Source organism: Lepidochelys kempii, chromosome 20 (genome assembly GCF_965140265.1).
Source record: "Lepidochelys kempii isolate rLepKem1 chromosome 20, rLepKem1.hap2, whole genome shotgun sequence".
NCBI lineage: Eukaryota > Metazoa > Chordata > Testudines > Cheloniidae > Lepidochelys > Lepidochelys kempii.
Genome location: NC_133275.1, coordinates 21,967,628 through 21,988,147, shown reverse-complemented (window position 1 = coordinate 21,988,147; position 20,520 = coordinate 21,967,628). Strand labels below are relative to the sequence as shown.

General features: G+C 53.0%; 1 protein-coding gene across 5 annotated transcripts in view; it reads left to right on the top strand.

Moving 5' to 3' along the window:
- The first annotated feature begins 82 nt into the window (after nucleotides 1-82).
- The window catches only part of VAV1 (vav guanine nucleotide exchange factor 1), a 64,618-nt gene continuing 44,180 nt past the window's right edge, over nucleotides 83-20,520 (top strand). For 3 of the 5 annotated variants that reach the window (XM_073319000.1, XM_073319001.1, XM_073318999.1), the window contains exon 1: nucleotides 4,768-6,539. In XM_073319000.1, the coding sequence (XP_073175101.1) occupies nucleotides 6,336-6,539 (204 nt within the window). In that variant the 5' untranslated portion in view covers nucleotides 4,768-6,335. Of the gene's footprint in view, nucleotides 1,200-3,281; nucleotides 3,398-4,767; nucleotides 6,540-20,520 lie in introns of those variants that run through there. The other 2 variants (XM_073318997.1, XM_073318998.1) reach the window with 2 other exon arrangements.

The window sequence follows — 20,520 nt, the reverse complement described above, 5'->3', positions numbered from 1 at the left end:
TGAGTTGGGTTGTGTGTTCTGGGTGTGAGTTTGAGTGTATCCCTGTGAGTTGGGTTGTGTGTTCTGGGTGTGGGTTTGAGTGTATCCCTGTGAGTTGGGTTGTGTGTTCTGGGTGTGAGTTTGAGTGTATCCCTGTGAGTTGGGTTGTGTGTTCTGGGTGTGAGTTTGAGTGTATCTCTGGGACTGTGAGTTTGTGTTGCTGAGTCTGGTGTATTATGGGTGTGTTAGTGGGTGTGAGTCTGAATGTATCTGTGTGACTGTGAGTTGGGTTGTGTGTTCTGGGTGTGAGTTTGAGTGTATCCCTGTGAGTTGGGTTGTGTGTTCTGGGTGTGGGTTTGAGTGTATCTCTGGGACTGTGAGTCCGTGTTGCTGAGTCTGGTGTATTATGGGTGTGTTAGTGGGTGTGAGTCTGAATGTATCTGTGTGACTGTGAGTTGGGTTGTGTGTTCTGGGTGTGGGTTTGAGTGTATCCCTGTGAGTTGGGTTGTGTGTTCTGGGTGTGAGTTTGAGTGTATCTCTGGGACTGTGAGTCCATGTTGCTGAGTCTGGTGTATTATGGGTGTGTTAGTGGGTGTGAGTCTGAATGTATCTGTGTGACTGTGAGTTGGGTTGTGTGTTCTGGGTGTGGGTTTGAGTGTATCCCTGTGAGTTGGGTTGTGTGTTCTGGGTGTGAGTTTGAGTGTATCCCTGTGAGTTGGGTTGTGTGTTCTGGGTGTGAGTTTGAGTGTATCTCTGGGACTGTGAGTTTGTGTTGCTGAGTCTGGTGTATTATGGGTGTGTTAGTGGGTGTGAGTCTGAATGTATCTGTGTGACTGAGTTGGTGAGTCGGGTTGTGTATTCTGGGGGTGATAGTGGGTGTAAGTTTGAGAGCATCTCTGTGACTGTGAGAAAGTGAGTCTGGTTGTGTGTTTTGGGTGTGATTGGAGTGTATGTGACTGAGTTTGTGCGTTGCTGAGTTGGATTGTGTATTCTGGGTGTGTTAGTGAGTGTGAGATTGAATGTATCTGTGTGATGGTGAGTTGGGTTTTGTGTTTTGGATGTGATATGGGTGTGAGTTTGAGTGTGTCTCTGACTGAGATGGTGAGTCTGGTTGTGTGTTTTGGGTGTGAGTTTGAAGAGTATGAGTGTGAGCTGGTATGTCTGCGAGTCTGACTGATCTCTGGGTGTACATTGGTGTAATGGCACGTTCGCGTCCTCAGGTAGGCTTGTGGGTGTCAGCTGGGTTGTCTTTGTGAGTCTGTGTTTCGAGTGTGCCTGGGTGCTAGTGTGTTTGTGTAGCCTTGAAGGTGTGAGAAGTGTGTTTGGGAGCCTGCGTGATTATGAGTTATTGTGAGTCCGATTGTGGAGGGGCAGCTGGTGTGGGTGTGATGGGGGGTGAGGGTGTAAGCAGAGCCATGGCGAGGGTTGCTGTTTGTGCGGTAGATGTGACCACTCCCCTGTGGCACAGCGCCCCCTGCCACCAGGCTATGGGATTGGGATCGGAACTGATTCAGAGGGGAGAGCGCCCCCTACTGAGTCATCACCCCGCTCCCTGGAGCACAGCGCCCCCTGCCACCAGGCTATGGGATTGGGATCGGAACTGATTCAGAGGGGAGAGTGCCCCCTACTGAGTCGTCACCCCGCTCCCTGGAGCACAGCGCCCCCTGCCACCAGGCTATGGGATTGGGATCGGAACTGATTCAGAGGGGAGAGCGCCCCCTACTGAGTCGTCACCCTGCTCCCTGGAGCACAGCGCCCCCTGCCACCAGGCTATGGGATTGGGATCGGAACTGATTCAGAGGGGAGAGCGCCCCCTACTGAGTCGTCACCCCGCTCCCTGGAGCACAGCGCCCCCTGCCACCAGGCTATGGGATTGGGATCGGAACTGATTCAGAGGGGAGAGCCCTCTTGAATAAGCCAGCCACCCACCCACTCTGCTTCCTGCAGCACAGCGCCCCCTAGTGCTGCCCTGGGGTAGTGGGGCCAGCGCTGATTCGGAACGGAGAGCGCCCCCTTCGGAACCACCCTCACCACTCTCTTTAGTGCAAGGTTCCCCATCCCAGGTCGGATCCAGCCCGACCTCGCTTGAGGGATTAGATCGCGGCCTTATAAAAGACTTTTCCCTTATAAAAGACTGTGGAAGTAGGAGCCCAGTAAGGATTGAAGCAGGAACAATGGGCCAGATGGCTGGTGGCAGCTGGGGCTGGAAGGAGTGGGTTGACTTTTCCAACGAGTTTCTTGGACAGGTGGTGGGTACTTGCTGACAGCTTTCCCCGCTGTTACCATGACTGTGTCAGCCTGGAACAGAGCTGAGGCTGAGAGAAGCTGGCTGACTCTCATCTCAGCAGCACCGTGTCCGGGGCCATGAGTAATCTCTGCGTCGGGAAGGATGATGCTGTCACTATTAGGTCACCCGGGGGCTGCAATCACCAGCCTTGACCTGGGGACCAACTCCCTAGCTGGTGTAAATCAGCTGAACTCCAGGGAGTTCAATGGTGCACTTACACACAGTCCCCACCCCCAAGGGCTCCCCTTCCAAACAGACAAAGGGAGGGGAAACTGAGGCACAGAGAGGGGCATGACTTTCTCAAGGCCACCTGGCAGGACAGCAGGAGAGGCGGGATTAGAAACCAGAGGTTCTCAGTCCCTAGCCCATGCCCTAGCCACTAGACCCCACTGCCTCTCACATGCCAGAGTATGTTGTTGTTTATTAAATTTTTAAACAGTAAACAGTAGCACAGAGAGCTGCAGCTGTGCTAGGTGCTGACAAACATAGAAAATGTCAGGTCCACTCCGAGGGGCTTCTGAGTCAAGTAGACAAAGCAGAAAAGAAAGGGGAAGAGTGGTCCAGTGGTTAGAGCACTAGCCTGGGGTTTAAGGCAGACCAGGTTCAATTCCTTGCTCTGTCACAGGCTTTGTCTGCAGCCCTGGCAAAGTTGCTTCCACTCTCCCCTTTTTCTATAGACAGAGTGTATGTGTGACTGTGCCTCGGTTTCCCCAACTGTGAAACTGACATAAAATCCCTTTCCTGCCTCATGTATGGTGAGGTATATGGTAATAGGGTGGGTGAGACAAATGAGATGCCGGGGGGTGGGGGGCCAGGGAAGTTGGTTTTACAGGAAGAATTGGATGGGCCCGATCCTTGGCCAAACAGGAGCAGTGGTTGCAGCATGCCTAGCTTGTTATCAGGTGCAGCATGGCAGATGTGAGCGATGAGGAGTTTCACAGATTTTGAACTGGAGCTTTGGCACTGGGGGTCTCCACTGCTGCTGTGGTGACTCAGAAACCTACCTTCCTTGCAGGTGCTCTGATGGGGAACTCTGAGCTGGGTGACTGGGCAGGAAATGACCTGGCATTGAGGTTGGTTTAACTCAGCTCCAAACCCACGACCACAGATGTGGTGACTTGATCAGGCTGGGTAAGTACTCCCACAGGCAGCACAGAAGCTGACGGCTGGACAGAAAGGCTGGACACGTTCCAGTTAGAAACTAGGGCAGGTATTTTTAACAGTGAGGGTGAATAGCCATTGGAACAGACTACCAAGGGAAGGGGCAGCTTCTCCATCTCTGATGTCTTCGGATCCAGAGTGGATGCCTTTCCAGAAAACATGCTTTAGCCAAACACAGATGCTGCACAGACCCTGACGGAGATCAGGGCCCCCGTTGTGCCAGGTCTGCACAGACACATAGCAAGAGACCATTCCTGCCCTCACAACTAAAAAACTAAAACATTTTTGGGTTTTTGGGGGTCAAAATTTTCTGTGGATTTTTGAAAATTTGGAAAATGAGCTTTAAAAAAAATTATGAAACACAGCATCCATTTCCAAACAGTTCTCCTGGCTATAGATCAGCGGCTTTCAACCTTTTTTCATTTGTGGACCCCTAAAATTTTCAAAAGGAGGTCTGGTCCCCTTTGGAAATCTTACACACAGTCTGTGGATCCACAGGAATCCAAGGACCACAGGTTGACAACTACTGCTACATAGATCAGTGGCTCTCAATCTTTCCAGGCTACTGTACCCCTTCCAGGAGTCTGATTTGTCTTGTGTACCCCAAGGTTCACGACACTTAAAAAGCACTTGCTTACAAAGTCAGGCATAAAAATACAAAAGTGTCCCAGCACAGTATTACAAAACTGACAAATGGCTGACTTTCTCATTTTTACCGTACAATTATCCAATAAATCAATTGGATTATAAGTATTGTACTTACATTTCAGTGGATAGTACATAGAGCAGTTTAAACCAATCACTGTATGAAATTGTAGTGTGTACTGACTTCGCCAGGGCTTTTATGTAGCCTGTTGTAAAACTAGGCAAATATCCAGATGAGTTGATGGACCCCCCGGAAGACCCCTGTGTACTCCCAGGGGTATGCATACCTCGGGTTGAGATCCACTGCTTTTGACAGACAGAGTCTGGGTTTCAGAGTAGCAGCCGTGTTAGTCTGTATCCGCAAAAAGAAAAGGAGGACTTGTGGCACCTTAGAGACTAACCAATTTATTTGAGCATGAGCTTTCGTGAGCTACAGCTCACTTCATCGGATTCATAAAGTGGAAAGTACAGTGAGGAGATTTTATATACACACAGACCTTGAAAAAATATACATTGTAAGGAGAGTGATCACTTAAGATGAGCTATTACCAGCTGGAGAGTGGGGTGGGGGGAAGAGAAAACCTTTTGAAGTGATAATCAAGGTGGGCCATTTCCAGGAGTTAACAAGAACATCTGAGGAACCGGGAGGGGCGGGGAGAGGGAATAAACAAGGGGAAATAGTTTCACTCCCAGTCTCTATTCAAGCCTAAGTTAATTGTATCCAATTTGCAAATTAATTCCAATTCCGCAGTCTCTCGTTGGAGTGTGTTTTCGAAGGTTTTTTGTTGAAGGATAGTCACTCTGAGATCAGAAATCGAGTGACCAGAGAGATTGAAGTGTTCTCTGACTGGTTTTTGAATGTTACAATTCTTGACGTCTGATTTGTGTCCATTTATTCTTTTATGTAGAGACTGTCCAGTTTGCCCAATGTACATGGCAGAGGGGCATTGGGTTGTTAATGGGGATAGATGAATAGGTGACCATGGGGATAAATAGATATTGTCTCTCTCTCTCTCCATACTCCACTCCCCACCCTGAGGATACAATCTGGATACAGCCCTTTAGCTCAGGTAAAGGGTTAGATCCCAGCTGTGTGGGTGTGAAGGGCCAGGCATCCCAATGTGCTGTTTACACTGCGTTGTAAATCCAGAGATCAGACTCAGGTCCGAGCCCAACCACTTCCTACCATCCACTCACAAATCTGTCTGCAAGCCCTGCCCCCTCCCCTGCAAAATGTGGTGAAGAGTGACCCCTAGTGGTCACTTTGGGCAAACAGGTGGCCGCCCCGCAGGGATTTAAATGGAGAAGGTGTGGGGAGGAGGAGATAGGGTTGGAAGCACTGCTATGAATTTGCAGTGGGGACGGGGAGGTTAGTGGATGGAGACTGCTCTAGGCTCAGTGCAGAAGCTGACCCACCCAGGGCATCTCACTGTAGATACCAGCTCCTCAGCCTGCCCCCTCCCACGATCTCCCCGTGGAAGCAAACCCACCTGTTGCTTCCACTGCTCAGATCGCTGGCTGCGTCTCTGCTTCTTGTCACCCCCTCCGGCTGTGCTTGATGGGAACTGATTTGCCTTACGAGGGGCAAACATGCCATAAAGAACAGCCACCCACCCTTCTTATGACAGAAACAGGGAGTCGCTTCTATTAAGTCTGCTGGCGACTTCCTAGCTGATCTTTGGGAAATCGCTCCCTTGCTCTGTGCCTCGGTTTCCCCACCTGTGAAACAGGGATCATACTGACCTGCCTGCCATGTGGTGCGTGTGTGTGAAAGAGACAGCAAGAGCATACTGCCCGGTTCTACAGAGAAGATAAGGTGTCTACTACTGCCGCAAGCAGAGGAGCTTTTCCTTTAGCTCAGGGGACCAAAGTCTTTGGGAGCAGAGCAGAGCGACTAGCCCCGGCTCCCCAAGCTGTGTGCACACAGGAACGAACTGTGACTTTTTTTTCCCAGTAGGTGCTTTTAAAAGGGGCCTGCCTCCTCTGCCAGCACTTATCCTGCTCACCAGAGAAGCTCTCTCTGATGCCCCTGGAGGAGAGGGGCACCCTTCCCTTGTAGCTCCTCCCTGGGGTGAGGGAGGGGGAAGCTCCCAGGCCTGCTCCACCCCAGCCCCCACATGGGCTCCCTTGCTCTGTGGTTTGGTGTTGTCAGTTGCAAAAGAGGAAGCTGTCGCTCTCAGGCATCGGTTTCCCAGACACGAGGAGGAGGCGGAGGCAGCCGAAGCCGTCAGCAGCCAGCCAGCAAGGACGCTCGGTCAGGGAGATGGAGCTGTGGAAGCAGTGTGCCAACTGGCTGATCCAGTGCCGGGTGCTGCCCCCCAACCACCGAGTGACCTGGCCCAGCTCCCAGGTGTGCGAACTGGCTCAGGCCCTGCGCGACGGCGTCCTACTCTGCCAGCTTCTCAACAACCTAATGCCCCATGCCGTCAACCTGCGGGAGATCAACTTGCGGCCCCAGATGTCCCAGGTGGGTGAGCGGGAGAACCGGGGGAGGAATGGGGCCTGGCAGCTAAGGTGTTAATCTGGGAGCTGAGCCGGAGGCTTATGGGATCCAGCTGGCCGTGAAGCGGTTAATGTCCATGGGGTGGGGGAGTTAATGGCATCAAGCTGGTAACTCAGGGGTAAACGTCAAAAGGGGGAGGCAAGGCTTATGGGGGCTCACTGGCAGCTAAGGGGTTAATATCCACCCCCCCCAAAAGGGGTGGAGGGATTGAGACCCAGTTGACAGTTAAAGGGTTAACATCCAAGAGGAGGGGGAGTTCATGGAGTCCAGCTGATAGCTAAGGGATTAACACTGTGTGTGTGTTTGAGAGAGAGATGGAGCGGGTTTATGAGACCCGTTTGTCAAGCAAGGGGTTAACAGTAGTGTGTGTGTCTGGGGGTGGGGAGTTGCTGGGACAGCTGGCAGCTAAATGGTTAACAGCAGGGTGGTGGGTGGTTATGGGCCCCAGTTGACAGCTAAGAGGTTAACACGGAACTGGGGAGTCTTACACGCTTCCTCACCTGACAGCTAAGGGGTTAACAGGAAGGTGGGTGGTGTGGGAGGAGGGTGCTTGCAGGCATTGCTGTCTTTGGGGATGGGGAGGAAATGGGATCCAGTGGGGGGAAGCAGACACCGGCAACGAACCCTTCAGCAGCTAAGGGGTTAACAGCAGGGATGGCTGGGTGGGGGTGGGGGCTGAGATGGGCCCTGGGGTGAACCTGGCACATGGGAATGCAGCCCCTGGAGCAGGGCCAGGGCACTGGGGCAGCTCCCCTGGGTCAGGGCACAGGCAGGAGGGTGAATGATGGTGGGGTGGGGGCTGGCAAGCCCTGTTGAGCGGGGTTGGAGTCCTAGCTGCAAAGCCTTGGCGGGAGACGCGAGCAGGCCCTGGCTCTGTAGAGGACCGACAGTCATAGGAGGGGACTGGGGAATGGATACCCAGCTGTGCCCGGAATTGGAGAGTGGCAGGCTCAGTGAGCCCTCAGTTTTGGGCCCTCAGTAGGCCCTCAGTTTTGGGGCTTGGTGTGAGACTCAAAGTGGGCAGAATCGGAGCCTTTCATAACACGCCAATGGTAGCAAGGAATAGAACCCAGGTGTCCGGACTCCCAGCCCTCCTGGTTCAGTCCACTAGACCTCATTACTTTCCCAGCACTGGGAACAGGACCCAGGAGTACTGATTCGCACCCTCCTGACCCCCCCCCGCCCCATTCTAACCCCTAAATCCTGCTCCCCTCCTAGAACTGGAGACAGGACCCAGGAGTCCTGATGCTCAGACTTGTGCTTTAATAAGACCATTTCTCAAAGTAAATTTGAGGTTCAATGCATTAACCACCATCCGGGTGAGTGCGTGCAGCATGCATGTAGGTGGAGAGGAATTTACGACAGGACTGGGGAGCCCTGTTCCCAGCTCTGGGAGGGGTGTAGGGTCAAGTGGGTGAGAGCAGGGGCGAATGAGAGTCAGGACTCCTGGGTTCCATCCATGGCTCTGGGAAGGGAGTGGGGTCTAGTAGTTAGACCAGGGGAGGCTGGAAGTCAAGGTTCCTGGGTTCCTTTCCCAGCTCTGTCATGGTCCTGCTATTAGAGAAACAAGGTGGGTGAGGAAATATTGGACCAACTTTTACAACAACAATTGTCCTGCTACGAAAGATGCCAGTACAAATGGGGGGAGGGAGAGCTCAGTCGTTTGAGCTTTGGCCTGCTAAATCCAGGGTTGTGAGTTCAATCCTTGAGGGGGCCCTTTAGGGATCTGGGGCAAAAATTGGGGATTGGTCCTGCTTTGAGCAGGGGGTTGGACTAGATGACCTCCTGAGATCCCTTCCAACCCTGATATTCTACGAAATGGACCTTCAAGTTACGTCTACACTTAAGTTTTCCCAGCATAGCTATACCAGCCATGCCCTCCTAGTGTGGACACTAAGGCCTGGTTTATATTGGAATAGCTGCACCGGCAAACCCTCCTAGTATAAAGACAACGAGGAGCCCGGTGGCACCTTAAAGACTAACGGATAGTTATTAGAGACGCAGCTTGTGGCAAACGAGTGCTTCCATCGTACAACAAAATAAATGATACCGGCATACACACGTCTAGGCCACGGTAACTGCAGTTCTAGCAGAGTTTTTGCTGGTAAGGGGATGTCACGTCCCTAAGCAACATTATTACACTGGCAACGTTTTTAATGTAGACCTGTCCTCGGAGGGCTTTCGCTGGAATTGCTGATTTTGGTTCTCCGGCCCTCTTCTCCTGGTATAGCCGCGTCCCTACAAACTAGAGCTTAGCTAGGGCGGTAAAAACCCACATCCCTAACTGATGCAGCTAGGCTGGCGTTACTTTTAAATAACCAGGCCCAAACGTGTGAGATCTGGAAATCATGGCCAGGAGGTGAATTAAGCCTCCATGAAATCTGATCTAGGCTCGAAGGAGGGTCAGAAGGGATGGAAAATCCGGAATTGGGTGTATTGAGATAAGGCAAAAGTTGGGCTTGGTTTCCACCCCTGACACATGCTCTGGGGTGAGGGGGCACTGATCGGTACTGGCGGTGGTCTGGGTTCAGGATAGCAGGGCAGAATGGGCCAGCGTTTCTCTTAGTGGTAAGACAGTGACTGTCTGGAAATGAGTCCTCGGGTGTCTCAATCATTCCCATGTGATTGCGCTGAGAGACAAAAGAAACAAATCGCTCTCAGTCTCTTACTCCTCAGAGACTCGAGGAAAAAGGGAGGCTAGGGCAGGCTCTGACTTACCCCGGTGTAAATCCAGCATGTCAAGGCACTTACTCCAGATTTACACCAGATCAAAAGGAAATGTGGGGGGTTGTGTTAGGTGAGCCCTTGTCTTTGTTAACTAAGGTCTTCCTCCGGGCGGGCGCCATATCTAGGGTGACAATCATCTTGGAATCCTGCTTGGCAAGAAAGGCCTTTTGTCGTGCGTGCGTGGGAATAGGGGAGTCTCCCTTTAAATGATCTGTGAGTCCCCGAGTGACGCTCCCTGTGTTCTGTGTTTGAGAAGCTGCCAGAAACCAGTCAGAGCAGGAGAGTGTGTGTGGCCAACCCTGGCATGATTGTGTGCTGCTGAGTCCCAATTGCAGTGTTTACTAACTGGGTTCTATATGGTGTTGGGACTCAGGACTCCTGGGTTCTAGTCCCAGCTCTGGGAGGAAGTGATCAGACAAGCAGGACTGGGTATCAGGACTCCTGGGTTCTGGGAGGGAAGCAGGGTCGGAGCAGGCTGGCTGGGAGCTCTCCTGAGTTCTCTCTATTCCCAGCACCGGGAGGGAAGTGCGGGTGAGTGGCGCAAGGGGTGGGGCGGTTGGGACTTTTATGTTTCATTTCCGAGCCTGCCACTGCTTCTGCCTGTGAAGCTGCTTCCCCTCCTGGCCCTCCGTTTCCCTATTTGCACAAATGGCAGATGACGACGTGGAACTTCTTTGGAAAGGCGTTATGCTGCAGTGCCGTCTCCAGGTTTCAGGGCTGACCGCTGACCAGGGTCAGCGAGAACTATCCGCTCCCTGGCTCTAGTGGACAGGATACCAGATTGGGAGTCAGGACGCCAGGGTTCCACCAACACGCTTGGGTGACCGGTCTCGCTCTGTGCCTCAGTTTCCTCCCTCTGGGGATGAGAATAAAACTCTTTGAGACTTGCGGATAGGGAGTGCTTTGCGGTCACATCATTAGATGCAGCATATGGGCTCCCCTCGCTTCTGAAGCAACTTATCGGAACAGGAATTTTCCTCTGGGTCAAATTGGCAGGGATGTTGGTGGTTTTATGCCTTTCTGGCGGATCACCGGGGCATGTCTCACCTGATCTGCCATCACAGGGGCCTCAGTTTCTCCAGGTCTCTGTGTGTGGTACAAAGCAATTTAGTCTCTTGAGGGCTGAAGTGCTTTGGTCTAAGTAGAGTCACTGGGCTCAGTATAGGGGTGTCTGGGTGGGATATAGTGGCCTGTACTCCACAGGAGAGCAGACTAGGTGGTCTAATGGTCCCGTCTAACCTTAAACTCTATGAGACTGTGGAACTAGCTGGCACTGGGCTCAAGGGAGTGCTGGTCGATAAGAGTTTGGCAGACCGTATATTCCCTGCCTATCGCCAAATAGGACTTGGGTCCTGAATAATAATCATCCCTAGCTCTCCCTTTTCATTGGTAGATCTCAAAGGAGGTTAAGCACCAACATCCCTATTTTACAGGTGGGGAAACTGAAGCACAGAGCTGCCCGTGGTCACCCAGCTGCAGATCTGAGACTAGAATGCAGGTCTGTTGAGTCCCAGTCTAGTGCTCTGCCCACTAGGCTCTACTGCCTCTAGGAACTGGCCCCAACAAGATGTAAACTTGGCCCCGTGTTTAAAAACAACATCCCCATTGATTGGGGAAAATGCTGTAAACAGCTCCTGCGGTGTTTAGATAGTCAAATCCCCGGTGAGGTTGCCGTGTTACGGGACTGTTCCTAGGGTGACCACAGACTGAACAATGGAACCAGAATGCCCCAGGCAGGCTCTCCCAAGAAGAGGAGCTTTAAGGAAGCTGCTAAGCGAATTATCTTGGCTGACACACCGGTCACGGTCATTGAACTGAATGCCCCAGAGCTCAAAGCCACAGCGGCTTGAACTGAAGAGCCAGGCTTCCCTAGCTGCCTCTCAAAATCCCCCTCCCCCGGCGGTTTTAACACTCCCCCACTTCCCGTCCTGGACTGTTGTCTGCTATGGCTCTGCCACTGTTAAGCAGCTGCTGCATCCCACTCCAGAGGTGGTTGCATTTCAGTGGTGGGTGGGTGAGCCCTGTGCTCTGGGGCTGTAACAAGCTCGTGTTCCCCGTGGATAGGGGCTTCAGGGAGATCCATAATGTGCACTCAGTGCTGGGTTATACTGTGGTTTAGCCAGGTCTTGTTGCTTCTTGGATGGGAAACCCAGAGTGCTGTTGGGGGAGGGTTGCCACCTGACTCCAGGACGGACCCCAATGCACCGTCACCAGGGTGCTGCACTTTGGGAGACCATCCAGAGCGTCCCTGGTGGTCGGAACAACCTAGGACTCAGCTGTGATGACTGTAAATAGGATTCTCTACGGAGGCTGCTGGACGCACACCAGCCCTATGGTTCTCTCTTGGCCCCTGGTGTCACTTAGTCCTGGTGTCACCGCCATGGAAAGCCCTGCTGGCTAGCTCTCACCTGTTCTGAGGCTCTCACCACTTCTATATTTCGGAGGCACCTATCACTGGGGGATTTAGGTCACTAAAGAGCCCAGGGCAATTTGCTCAAGGGTGTGAACTCTGGTGCTCTACCCGATTTCTAATCTCAGTCATTCCATTCTGCCTCTCTAAATTATCCCCCTTGCTGTTTTAATTCTCCTTCGCTTTCTGTCCCAGGCAGTTGTTGCGCGTTTCAGCTGTGCAGCTGTTAAGCAGCTGTTGCATCCCACCCCAGAGATAGCTGCATTTCAGTATTGGGTGAGCGATCCCTTGCGCAGTGTTGCCGTGTACCATTGATCAGCTGCCACGTCCCACCTCAGAGGCAGCTGCATTTCAGTGCTGGGTGAGCAATCAATGTGTAGCATTGCAATTCAGCTATTAAGCAGCTGCTGCATCCCACCCCAGAAGTGGCTGCATTTCAACACTTGCTGAGTGATCCCTTGCACAGTGTTGCTGTGTCCCGCTGGACAGTTGCTGTGTCCCACACCAGAGTTAGCTGCATTTCAGTGCAGGGTGAGCAATGCCTGCTCAGCATCACAATGTGCCGTTGATCAGCTGCCACGTCCTACCTCAGAGGTGGCTGCATTTTAGTGGTGGCAAAGCGATCCTTGTCTAGTTTGTAAAGTGCTCTGAGGTCTCACGGGATGGATGATGCGCTGTGGAAATTAGAGGTGGACTTGAACTTCAGTGCAGTCCATGAACCGATATTCAGAGGGCGTTTGGATCCAACCCTAGGTGTGCTAGCTACTCCTTTGGTGAGTGAACACAGGCTTGGTTGAGAGTCTCTAGCCCCTTGGTTGCAGGGGAAGACGGGTGAGGGGGGCGGCCAATCAGAGCTTTCCCAGGAGACATGAAACGTACCAGCCTCCCTGCACGTGTGTGTGACTCGGGCAGATGCTGAGAGAGCAAAGCTGTTTATTTCGCTGAAACTCGTCATTCTGCTGGGTTTGCACTCAAGTTCCTTCCTCAGTTCCGCTTGCAGGAGCCGCTCGCTCTCGCTGCTTCTCCCCAGAGCTGCTTTCCACGCTGCTCCCAACTTGTTGTGGTGCGATTTTCAAAAGCGCCTACATGACTTAGGTGCCTAAAGTCCCATTTTCAGAAGTAAATTGGGGTCCCAGGAGCCTAAGTGTCATTGAAAGTCAATGGGATTTTGGCACCTAAATAGAGCTGGGGCCTTTGCAGCAACCGGCACATCGGGGCCCTGATCTCAGTCAGGGTCTGTGCAGCGCCTGGCACAACGGGGCCCTGATCTTGGTCGGGGTCTGTGCAGCGCCTGGCATAATGGGGGACCCCGATCTAGGTTGTGGCCTCTGGCTGCTACCGTAATACACATAATATCCACAATTGTAATAATTATTGGTGGCCACATTGGGAAAGGAGATTAAACTTCAGGGTTTGAGATGATCTCTGAGACCAGGAGACCTAATGTGAGGGGCAGATTATTCCCTATTTGCTACTGCAGAACCTCCTTGTCCCAGCTGGTGCAACTACCTGCCACAAGAACTAGGGACCATTCCCAAACCTCCTCCCTTTCCTCTGAACCATCTGGCACTGACCACTGTCAGAGAAAAGATCCTGGGCTGCAAGGACCTCGGGTCCGATCCTGTCCAGCAATCCCTGTGTTCCTAGTAATCTAATCTGGTTCTCGTCCCCTGCTGCACTGAATCAGAGCAACGGTCTAACTAGCCTGGTGTGCGACCCACTGCCATATTATTATTATGTATTAGGTACATTATGGTATTGCCTAGGAGTCCCACTCGTGGATCGAGACCCCATGGTGCTAGGCACTGCCCATGAACACAGAACAAAAAGATGGTCCCTGCCCCAACCAGATCTGACCAATGGCCCATCTACTCCGGCATCCCGTCTCGTGGTGCGGTGGGTCACAGCGTGGGGATCATTGCGCCATGACATGGGGTCCAGGGAATGCACCGAAATAGTTTAAGTCCTTCCTGGAGGGATGCGCCCGACAAGCAGTGATGGGGAACCGCCCCTCGGCCACTGGACCCCTCCCTGGTGGAGTCCCACAGAAATCCATTCTTCCGCTGGTCCCAGTCAACATCTCCATGCGGGCACGAGGTCAGACAACATGGACTTACGTACCAGCAATAAGCAGATGTTGCCTATCCATCACCATGCACCGCCCACCCCCATGTGGCCCAGGGACGGGACGAGGTCAGCACGTGGCTGAAGAACAGCTGAAGAGACACTGAACCTGAGCAAGACAGAGGTGACGCTGGAGGACTGAGGGAAGCCCGCTGAGGAGCGTGCAGCCGGCTGGCTAGGGGACTCCATTCCATCCTGCTGGACAAAGACCTGGCCTCAGTGACTCAGGCCTTCGTCACTGAACTACAGCCATGTGATAGACCTGGCTGAAGCCTTCAGTGTGTGGGAAACTCCAGCTCATACAGTAGTCTGCAGCACGCCTCCCGCAAACCCATCACCCTGCCTGCTGCTCTCAGCACCAGCTCCCGTTGGATAGAGAGTCAAGTTCAAGGGCTCGGTCTTTCTCGTCAAGCTTCTTGCTGGCCTGGGCCCAGCCTTAAGCTCCGGGACGGGGCCTATAGTCAACATTCCTGCTGCTCAGGCCCCAGACAGAGCCTCCTTGTCCCAGACGGTGGAACTACCTGCCACAAGAACTAGGGACCATTCCAAACCTCCCCTCCTCTTCTTCCAAGCACCAGACACACTTCTTCGATCGGCCTTCTCCAGTACAAAGCCAGTGCGGTGCAGGCAAATACAACAGACCCCAGATAGTGCTTCACTGCATAGCCCAGCTGATTGGCGCCTGGCTCAGCTTAGCCCGGGCGGGAGCAGCCCAGCCCGACCCCAGTTACTGGTCCACTAGCTGCCGCTGCTCGAACGGCTGCAGGCACATGCCCGGGGATCTCAGTGCGGCATTAAGCTCTGATCCTTGTGGGAGAACTTCTCTGCCCTTGTGGGAAGGCGTTGGAGAACTAGAGTGGTTTTAACCTGCATCCACACTGCAAAGTGCAAGTGGCACTCGGCTCTAACCCGCTGGGCCAGCTGGGCGGGGTTTATGTGTGGATGGAACCAGAAGGGGAGTTGCGGGGCCATGCTGCAAAGGCTAACTCTGCAGTGAAGACCTGCTCTTCACCTGGGAACTCGCCTTGTGCTTTGATTCCCTTTGGGGAGCATGCTCAGAGCCCTGCGGGGGCGTGGAGACCTCAGAGCTCTGGGGTTTCTGAAAGGGCAGCTACAGACAGAGCCGGTGGTTTCCAGCTAGCACAAGGCCCCCAAGCCACAGAGGAGCTTGTCTCCAGAGCAGCCGCAGAGAGAGGAGATGGGTGTCTGCAGCCCAGACTCAGCCTGGCTAAGGTCAGACCTCGCGAGTAGAGCGGGGCTCTGCACCGAGCCCCTGAATCGCTAATAGCGAGGGAGGCAGCATCGTGGCACTGGTGGGAGTTGGCCCTGTGGCAACTCCATTAGCATCCTGCATCGGGGCTGCTCATAGCCCACTGGCCATCCCAGTGGGGCAGCTGGAGGCCCCGGGGGCTTGATTCTTGGTGATGCTAAGGGCCCTTTAGGCTGCTGCAGGAGCGTACACCCGCCCTGAGCATCCCCTCCACCCACGTGGGGGCCTCCCCACCTGATGGATCTGGTGGAAGGGGCAGGCTCTGCTCCCACAGAGGGTGGAGCAGTGGCACGGCTACAGTGCACCGCGCTGCAGCTGTTCTTTGCTTCCCAGGGGCCACTGAGTTAGAGCAGCCCTGAGGCTGCTCTAACTTGGACCAGAAGCCGGGCAGGACCCAGAATACGAGGACCACAAAGGGTGGTTTAAAGGCCCCCCCCCATTCCTGCCCAAAGCAGGGGAATGGGGTAACTGAGAATCAAGCGCGAGGGGTGGGGTCTAAGCCAGTGTAACTGACACCAATGATGTAATGGACACCGATGAGCCGCCGGCTCAGACTCGGTCTGGATTCGCTTGCTGCTAAGCGTATGCTCCAGGCAGCACAGCATCCAGTGGGTAGGTCTGATATGGGACATCCCCAGCCCAGGCTGTGCAGACGCAACCAGAGGAAAACGCCAGCCCTGTTGCGCTCATTGGTTGCTCTCTGCGGTAGCCAATTTCCCCCGTGGGGGGTCGGGGGAGGAGGAAGCCGTTCTGATGGCTCTGCAGAGCTTCCTGTTTCCGGCCCAGCCCTCCCTAGTCGTAAAGAGATGTGGCTGGTAGAAGGGAGCATGACCTCTCGGTGGATCTTGCACCACCCAACCGGGCATCGCCAGTCCCGGTGCAGCCTCACCAGACCCCCATGCGGCCTCGCTTTGTCAGCCCCCAGGCAGCAGCCCCAGCCCCAGCCTCGCATTGCCAGTCCCCTTGCAGCATTGCCGGCCTGGCTGTGACGTTGCCATGTCCCACGCAATGCTGCCAGCCTCACGTCTGCCAAAAAAATACAGTGCAGCCCCATCCAAAAAAATAAAAATTGTGAGATTGGCTTTAAAATCATGAGATTTTTAAATAACAACAAAAGTGGGGGTTCTCTTTATGTGCCTTTTAGTGGTTGTGCCCTTTAGGTTTCAGAGTTTCAAGCTTCAAATTGTGAGGTCTTTGGGGGAAGGGACTGTGTTTTCATTCTGTGTACGTACAGCACACAGCACAATGGAGTCCTGGGTGATAGCTACGTAAGCTACCTAGCTGGCCCCCATCACTGTCGGATCTGAGCACCTCCCAGTCTTTAATGTAGTCATCCCAACATCCTATGAGACAGGTCATTGCTATTATCTATATGATACAGATGGGGAAACTGAGGCGCAGAGAGATGGAGTGACCTGCCCATGGTCACCCAGGGAATCTGGAGCGAAGCTAAGAATTGACTCTGGGTCTCCCAAATTGTACGTTAATGCCTTTACCCCTGGATGATCCTTCCTGTCTGGGATACACATAATCTGGTGTTTACCGAATTCAGGTTTGCTCCTTCTCCCCTTGAACTATCCCGCGGCCATGAACTTTCCCAGGCTACACTCTCTCTTGGCTTCTCTGTCCATTAGTGCTCTGTTGAGTTTGGTGGAGTCAAACCAGAGATGAGTTTTGACCCATTGGGCTGGATTCTTGCTTATGCTAAGATCCTTCCGATTGCTCTGGCCCCTGAGAACCCTTCCAGTGCAGGGAGCCTCCAGCCTCTAGTGCCGGGGTGGACTGGATCGTGTGCTTCACTGTGGCTATTCCTACTCTCCAGGGCCCGAAGGGGTCGGATTGAGAGCATGGCTGGAGTACACTGAACTGTGTGTATTTTCCACCCCTCCCTCCCTCCCGGCCCTGAGCCCATAGGGGGTGGATGAGGGGTATGGCTGGCGTGCACTGCTCTGTGACTATTCCCTGTTCCCCTTGGGTTCATAGGGCGAAGAGCATGAGTTAGAGCAGCCCAGAGGTTGCTCTCACTGATGCCAAGAGCCAGGCAGGGCTCTGCACAGCCCCAGCATCCAGGGAATGTAAGGGGGTGCATAAAGCCACTTAACCACCCCTACCTTGGGCATTCCCCAAGCAGCAGAGCTGGTTTCCATTGCCCCAGGGTTGGCAGTGGCATCTCGTTGCTCTGCTGAGTTGGGCCTGGTTACACTGAGTTCAGGTCTGGATTCTTTGGCCTGTTCTAGCACCAGGGCCCCAGGTGCTCCCCCAGAGCTGGGCGCATTCCGATCCGGGGTTCTGGGTCTGACGTGCCCCCTTCCCCAGTCTCTCTTTCTCTTTCGAACTCGGGGTCCTTGAAATTTAGCAAGGAGAGGAAAGTGAAACCAGGGAGTCGGGGGCATATTTGCGGCTGATGAGCTCAGCTTGCGGTGGGCTCTGTGGGCTTAGCTGGCCCAGGGCCTCCGGGCTGTGAACGAGCTAGCTGACAGGGGGTGTGAAGCTTCCAGTTACTGTAAATGGGGGGAGAAAAAGGGGGGAAGGAGGAAGTTTAGAGGAGAGGAGGCAGGCAGGGGAAGGGGGAGGGGGAGGAGAAGGGGTGAGGGAAAGGAAGTAGGGGGAGGGGAGGGCATACCAGGGGAGGTGCAGGAGAGAGGAAGAGGAAGGCGTGGGGGAGGGAATCCAGGGGTGGAGGAGAGAAAACAAGTGATTTTAAAGAGCAGAAGTGGCTCAGCTCCTGTGGACCCCCCGTCCCGCCGTCGCTGGGGTGCGGGGGGCTGCAGCTGGATGTTCCTGTGAGAGACGGGGTGGAGCTAGGCCTTGCTTCTTGGCCCGAGTGTCCCCATCCCCTCAAACTGGAGGACCCCCCCGCCAAATGTGAGCGCCCGCAAACTTCTGGGGTGTTTAAAATCAAAATTCCCCAGTAGGCCAGGCCAAACACACGCTACTTCTACGAGCCAGAGTTGGTGGTGCATCCTCCCCAAAGATATCACGGGTCTGTCCCTTGCTCCGGCCCTCAGCCTCGGTCAGGCTCCAGAGGGCTAGGCCATAGTTTCCTGCAAAAGTTTCCTCCCCCAAACGAGGTTGAAATCTTGTAAAACTTCACAGACCGATAAGCCAGGTTCTCCCCCACCCCCACCCCAGTTCAGGTCAATAGAAATATTTCGGTTTCAAGAATTTTGAAATGTTTCATTTTGATTTCATCCCTTATTTGATTGAAAAGCAATTTTTTTCAACTCTAATTTGCTTACATTTTCAAAGAGGGAACCAGAATTTTCCTTGAGAAATTTCTCCCGTCGACACAGAACCGTTTGACAACTTCAGAACTTTTTTCAACGGGTTTTTTTGTTTTTTTTTTAAGTCAAAAACCTGTTTCACCTGTTTTTCTTAGCAGAGATCATTGTCAGAACCAACCCTTTCCCCTGAAACGTTTCGTAAGATGTATTTTGTCAGTGAAAAAAACCTTCTCCTGAAAAGTTCCCGTCTGGCTCTAGTCTCAAGAAATGTTAACGTGATGGCCACCATTTTGACTGCCACACTGGGGATAGACCTGGGAACCTCCAGAGCGTAGACTGATGCTGTGGCTTGTGCTAGCTCACGCTGTAATCGACTCATATCCTCTGTGGATCAGGGACCGACTGGGATCTGTAGTTACACGCTGACACGGGGGGATTAGGCTACGATTTTGGAGACTAAGCATGACCAGAGCCGGTTGGTCCTTGGGATGAGAGACGAGTAGGGGTGCATTAAAGTGTTTCCTCCCTGTAGCCTCTGCAGCACCAACCCACAACCAGGGCTTCTCGGTGCTTGTCCCTTTCCTCATTTGAACAACACCAAAACACAGACTTCAACTGGCGCTTCCTCTCGAGCTTGACTGTTGCTTTTTATAAAACCTCCTCAGTTCCTAACCTTAATTCTCTCTGGGACGCACATGCCTTTTCATATTCCCAGGCTGGAATTAGTAGGAAGCCTCTGCTCTGGAAGCAAGCGTGAGTCGGCAGAAATAGTGCTGCGTTTCTGAGCTGTGAGAGTGGTGCAAAGGCTCCATCTCTCTGTGCAGGGACGTGGCATCGGGGTGAGTCAGCAAAAGTAGCTCTGCCGCTCCACGTGAAGCTCTTGGCATTGGGGTGAATTGGCAGAGATATCGCTCAGCATGGTCCTGGCATTGGGGTGCATCAGCAGAAGTCGCCCTGCATCTCTGCAAAGGTTCTTGGTACTTGACAGCAGGACATTCAAACCCTTCGATACTCCTGAGCTGGCAATAAAAGTACCCACCTGTCCTGGCTGCCAGGCTGAATCAGGAGAAATAGCTCTACCTTGCCACACAGGGTTCCAAACCTTGATGCCCCTGGGCTGTCCAGCTTTCCTTGTGTGCTTTGAAACATAATGCTTGTTTTTTCCCCTTTAACAATGCCATACACACACACACGATTTGTTACGCAAACTTAATCCTGGACCATTTGCTTAGAATGGCAAAAGGGCTATTTTATGAATCTGTACTGCCAAGATAATTTCTGGAGGCTTTTGTGTCTTTGGGATAAAGGCCATTCAAGGAGCAGCCATAGTAGCGGGGCTGATGTGATGAACCACTGCAGCTGGAGAGCTGCAAAGACAGTCCACCAGTAGATCTTCTCTCCTGACAGCTTCCTGCCTGGGGAGGAGGGATGGAGACCCTATCAAAATTCCCAGCCTGATCTCATGGCAGCCATGTTGAGGCTTTAAAAAGCCTGTAGCATCATGGCTGAAATGTAAGATCTGTCCAAGTATGTGTCATAGGTCCCATTCTGCAGCAGCCAACGTGTGACTCTCCGCAGAAGCAGGTGTTTGGAGGAATGGTTGGCTGTGGTGATCTGGAATCTTTATATCTAGGTCTCCAATTTACTGGCAGAGGGCTAGGGAATGAAATTCATCACCAGAGATTTTCAGATGGGGAGGGACCATTCGATCATCTAGTCTGCTGTCCTGCATAACACCCGGCCATCCACTCGTGACCTGTGTTGAGCTCCTAGTCAAACTGGAGCCAGATCTCCAAAGATCTGGGCTCCAACTTAGGCACCGGAAGAGGTGACCAGGTTTTCAGCAGAGCTCAGCTCAGATCTCCGCTGAATCTCAGAGGATAAGCTCCCAGGCCATGTGTTGTGCCTTCTGCTCTTTACGCAAAACAGCCGTGTGGGCATAACCAAATAACCTATTGTGTTCACTGCATATATACAAACACACAAGGCCCAGCTCCGGCCACACCGTTTGCTCTGGTTGGTTTCTGGTGGCTTCTAAAACACGGAACATAGTGACAGGTTTCAGAGTAACAGCCGTGTTAGTCTGTATTCGCAAAAAGAAAAGGAGGACTTGTGGCACCTTAGAGACTAACCAATTTATTTGAGCATGAGCTTTCGTGAGCTACAGCTCACTTCATCGGATGCATACCG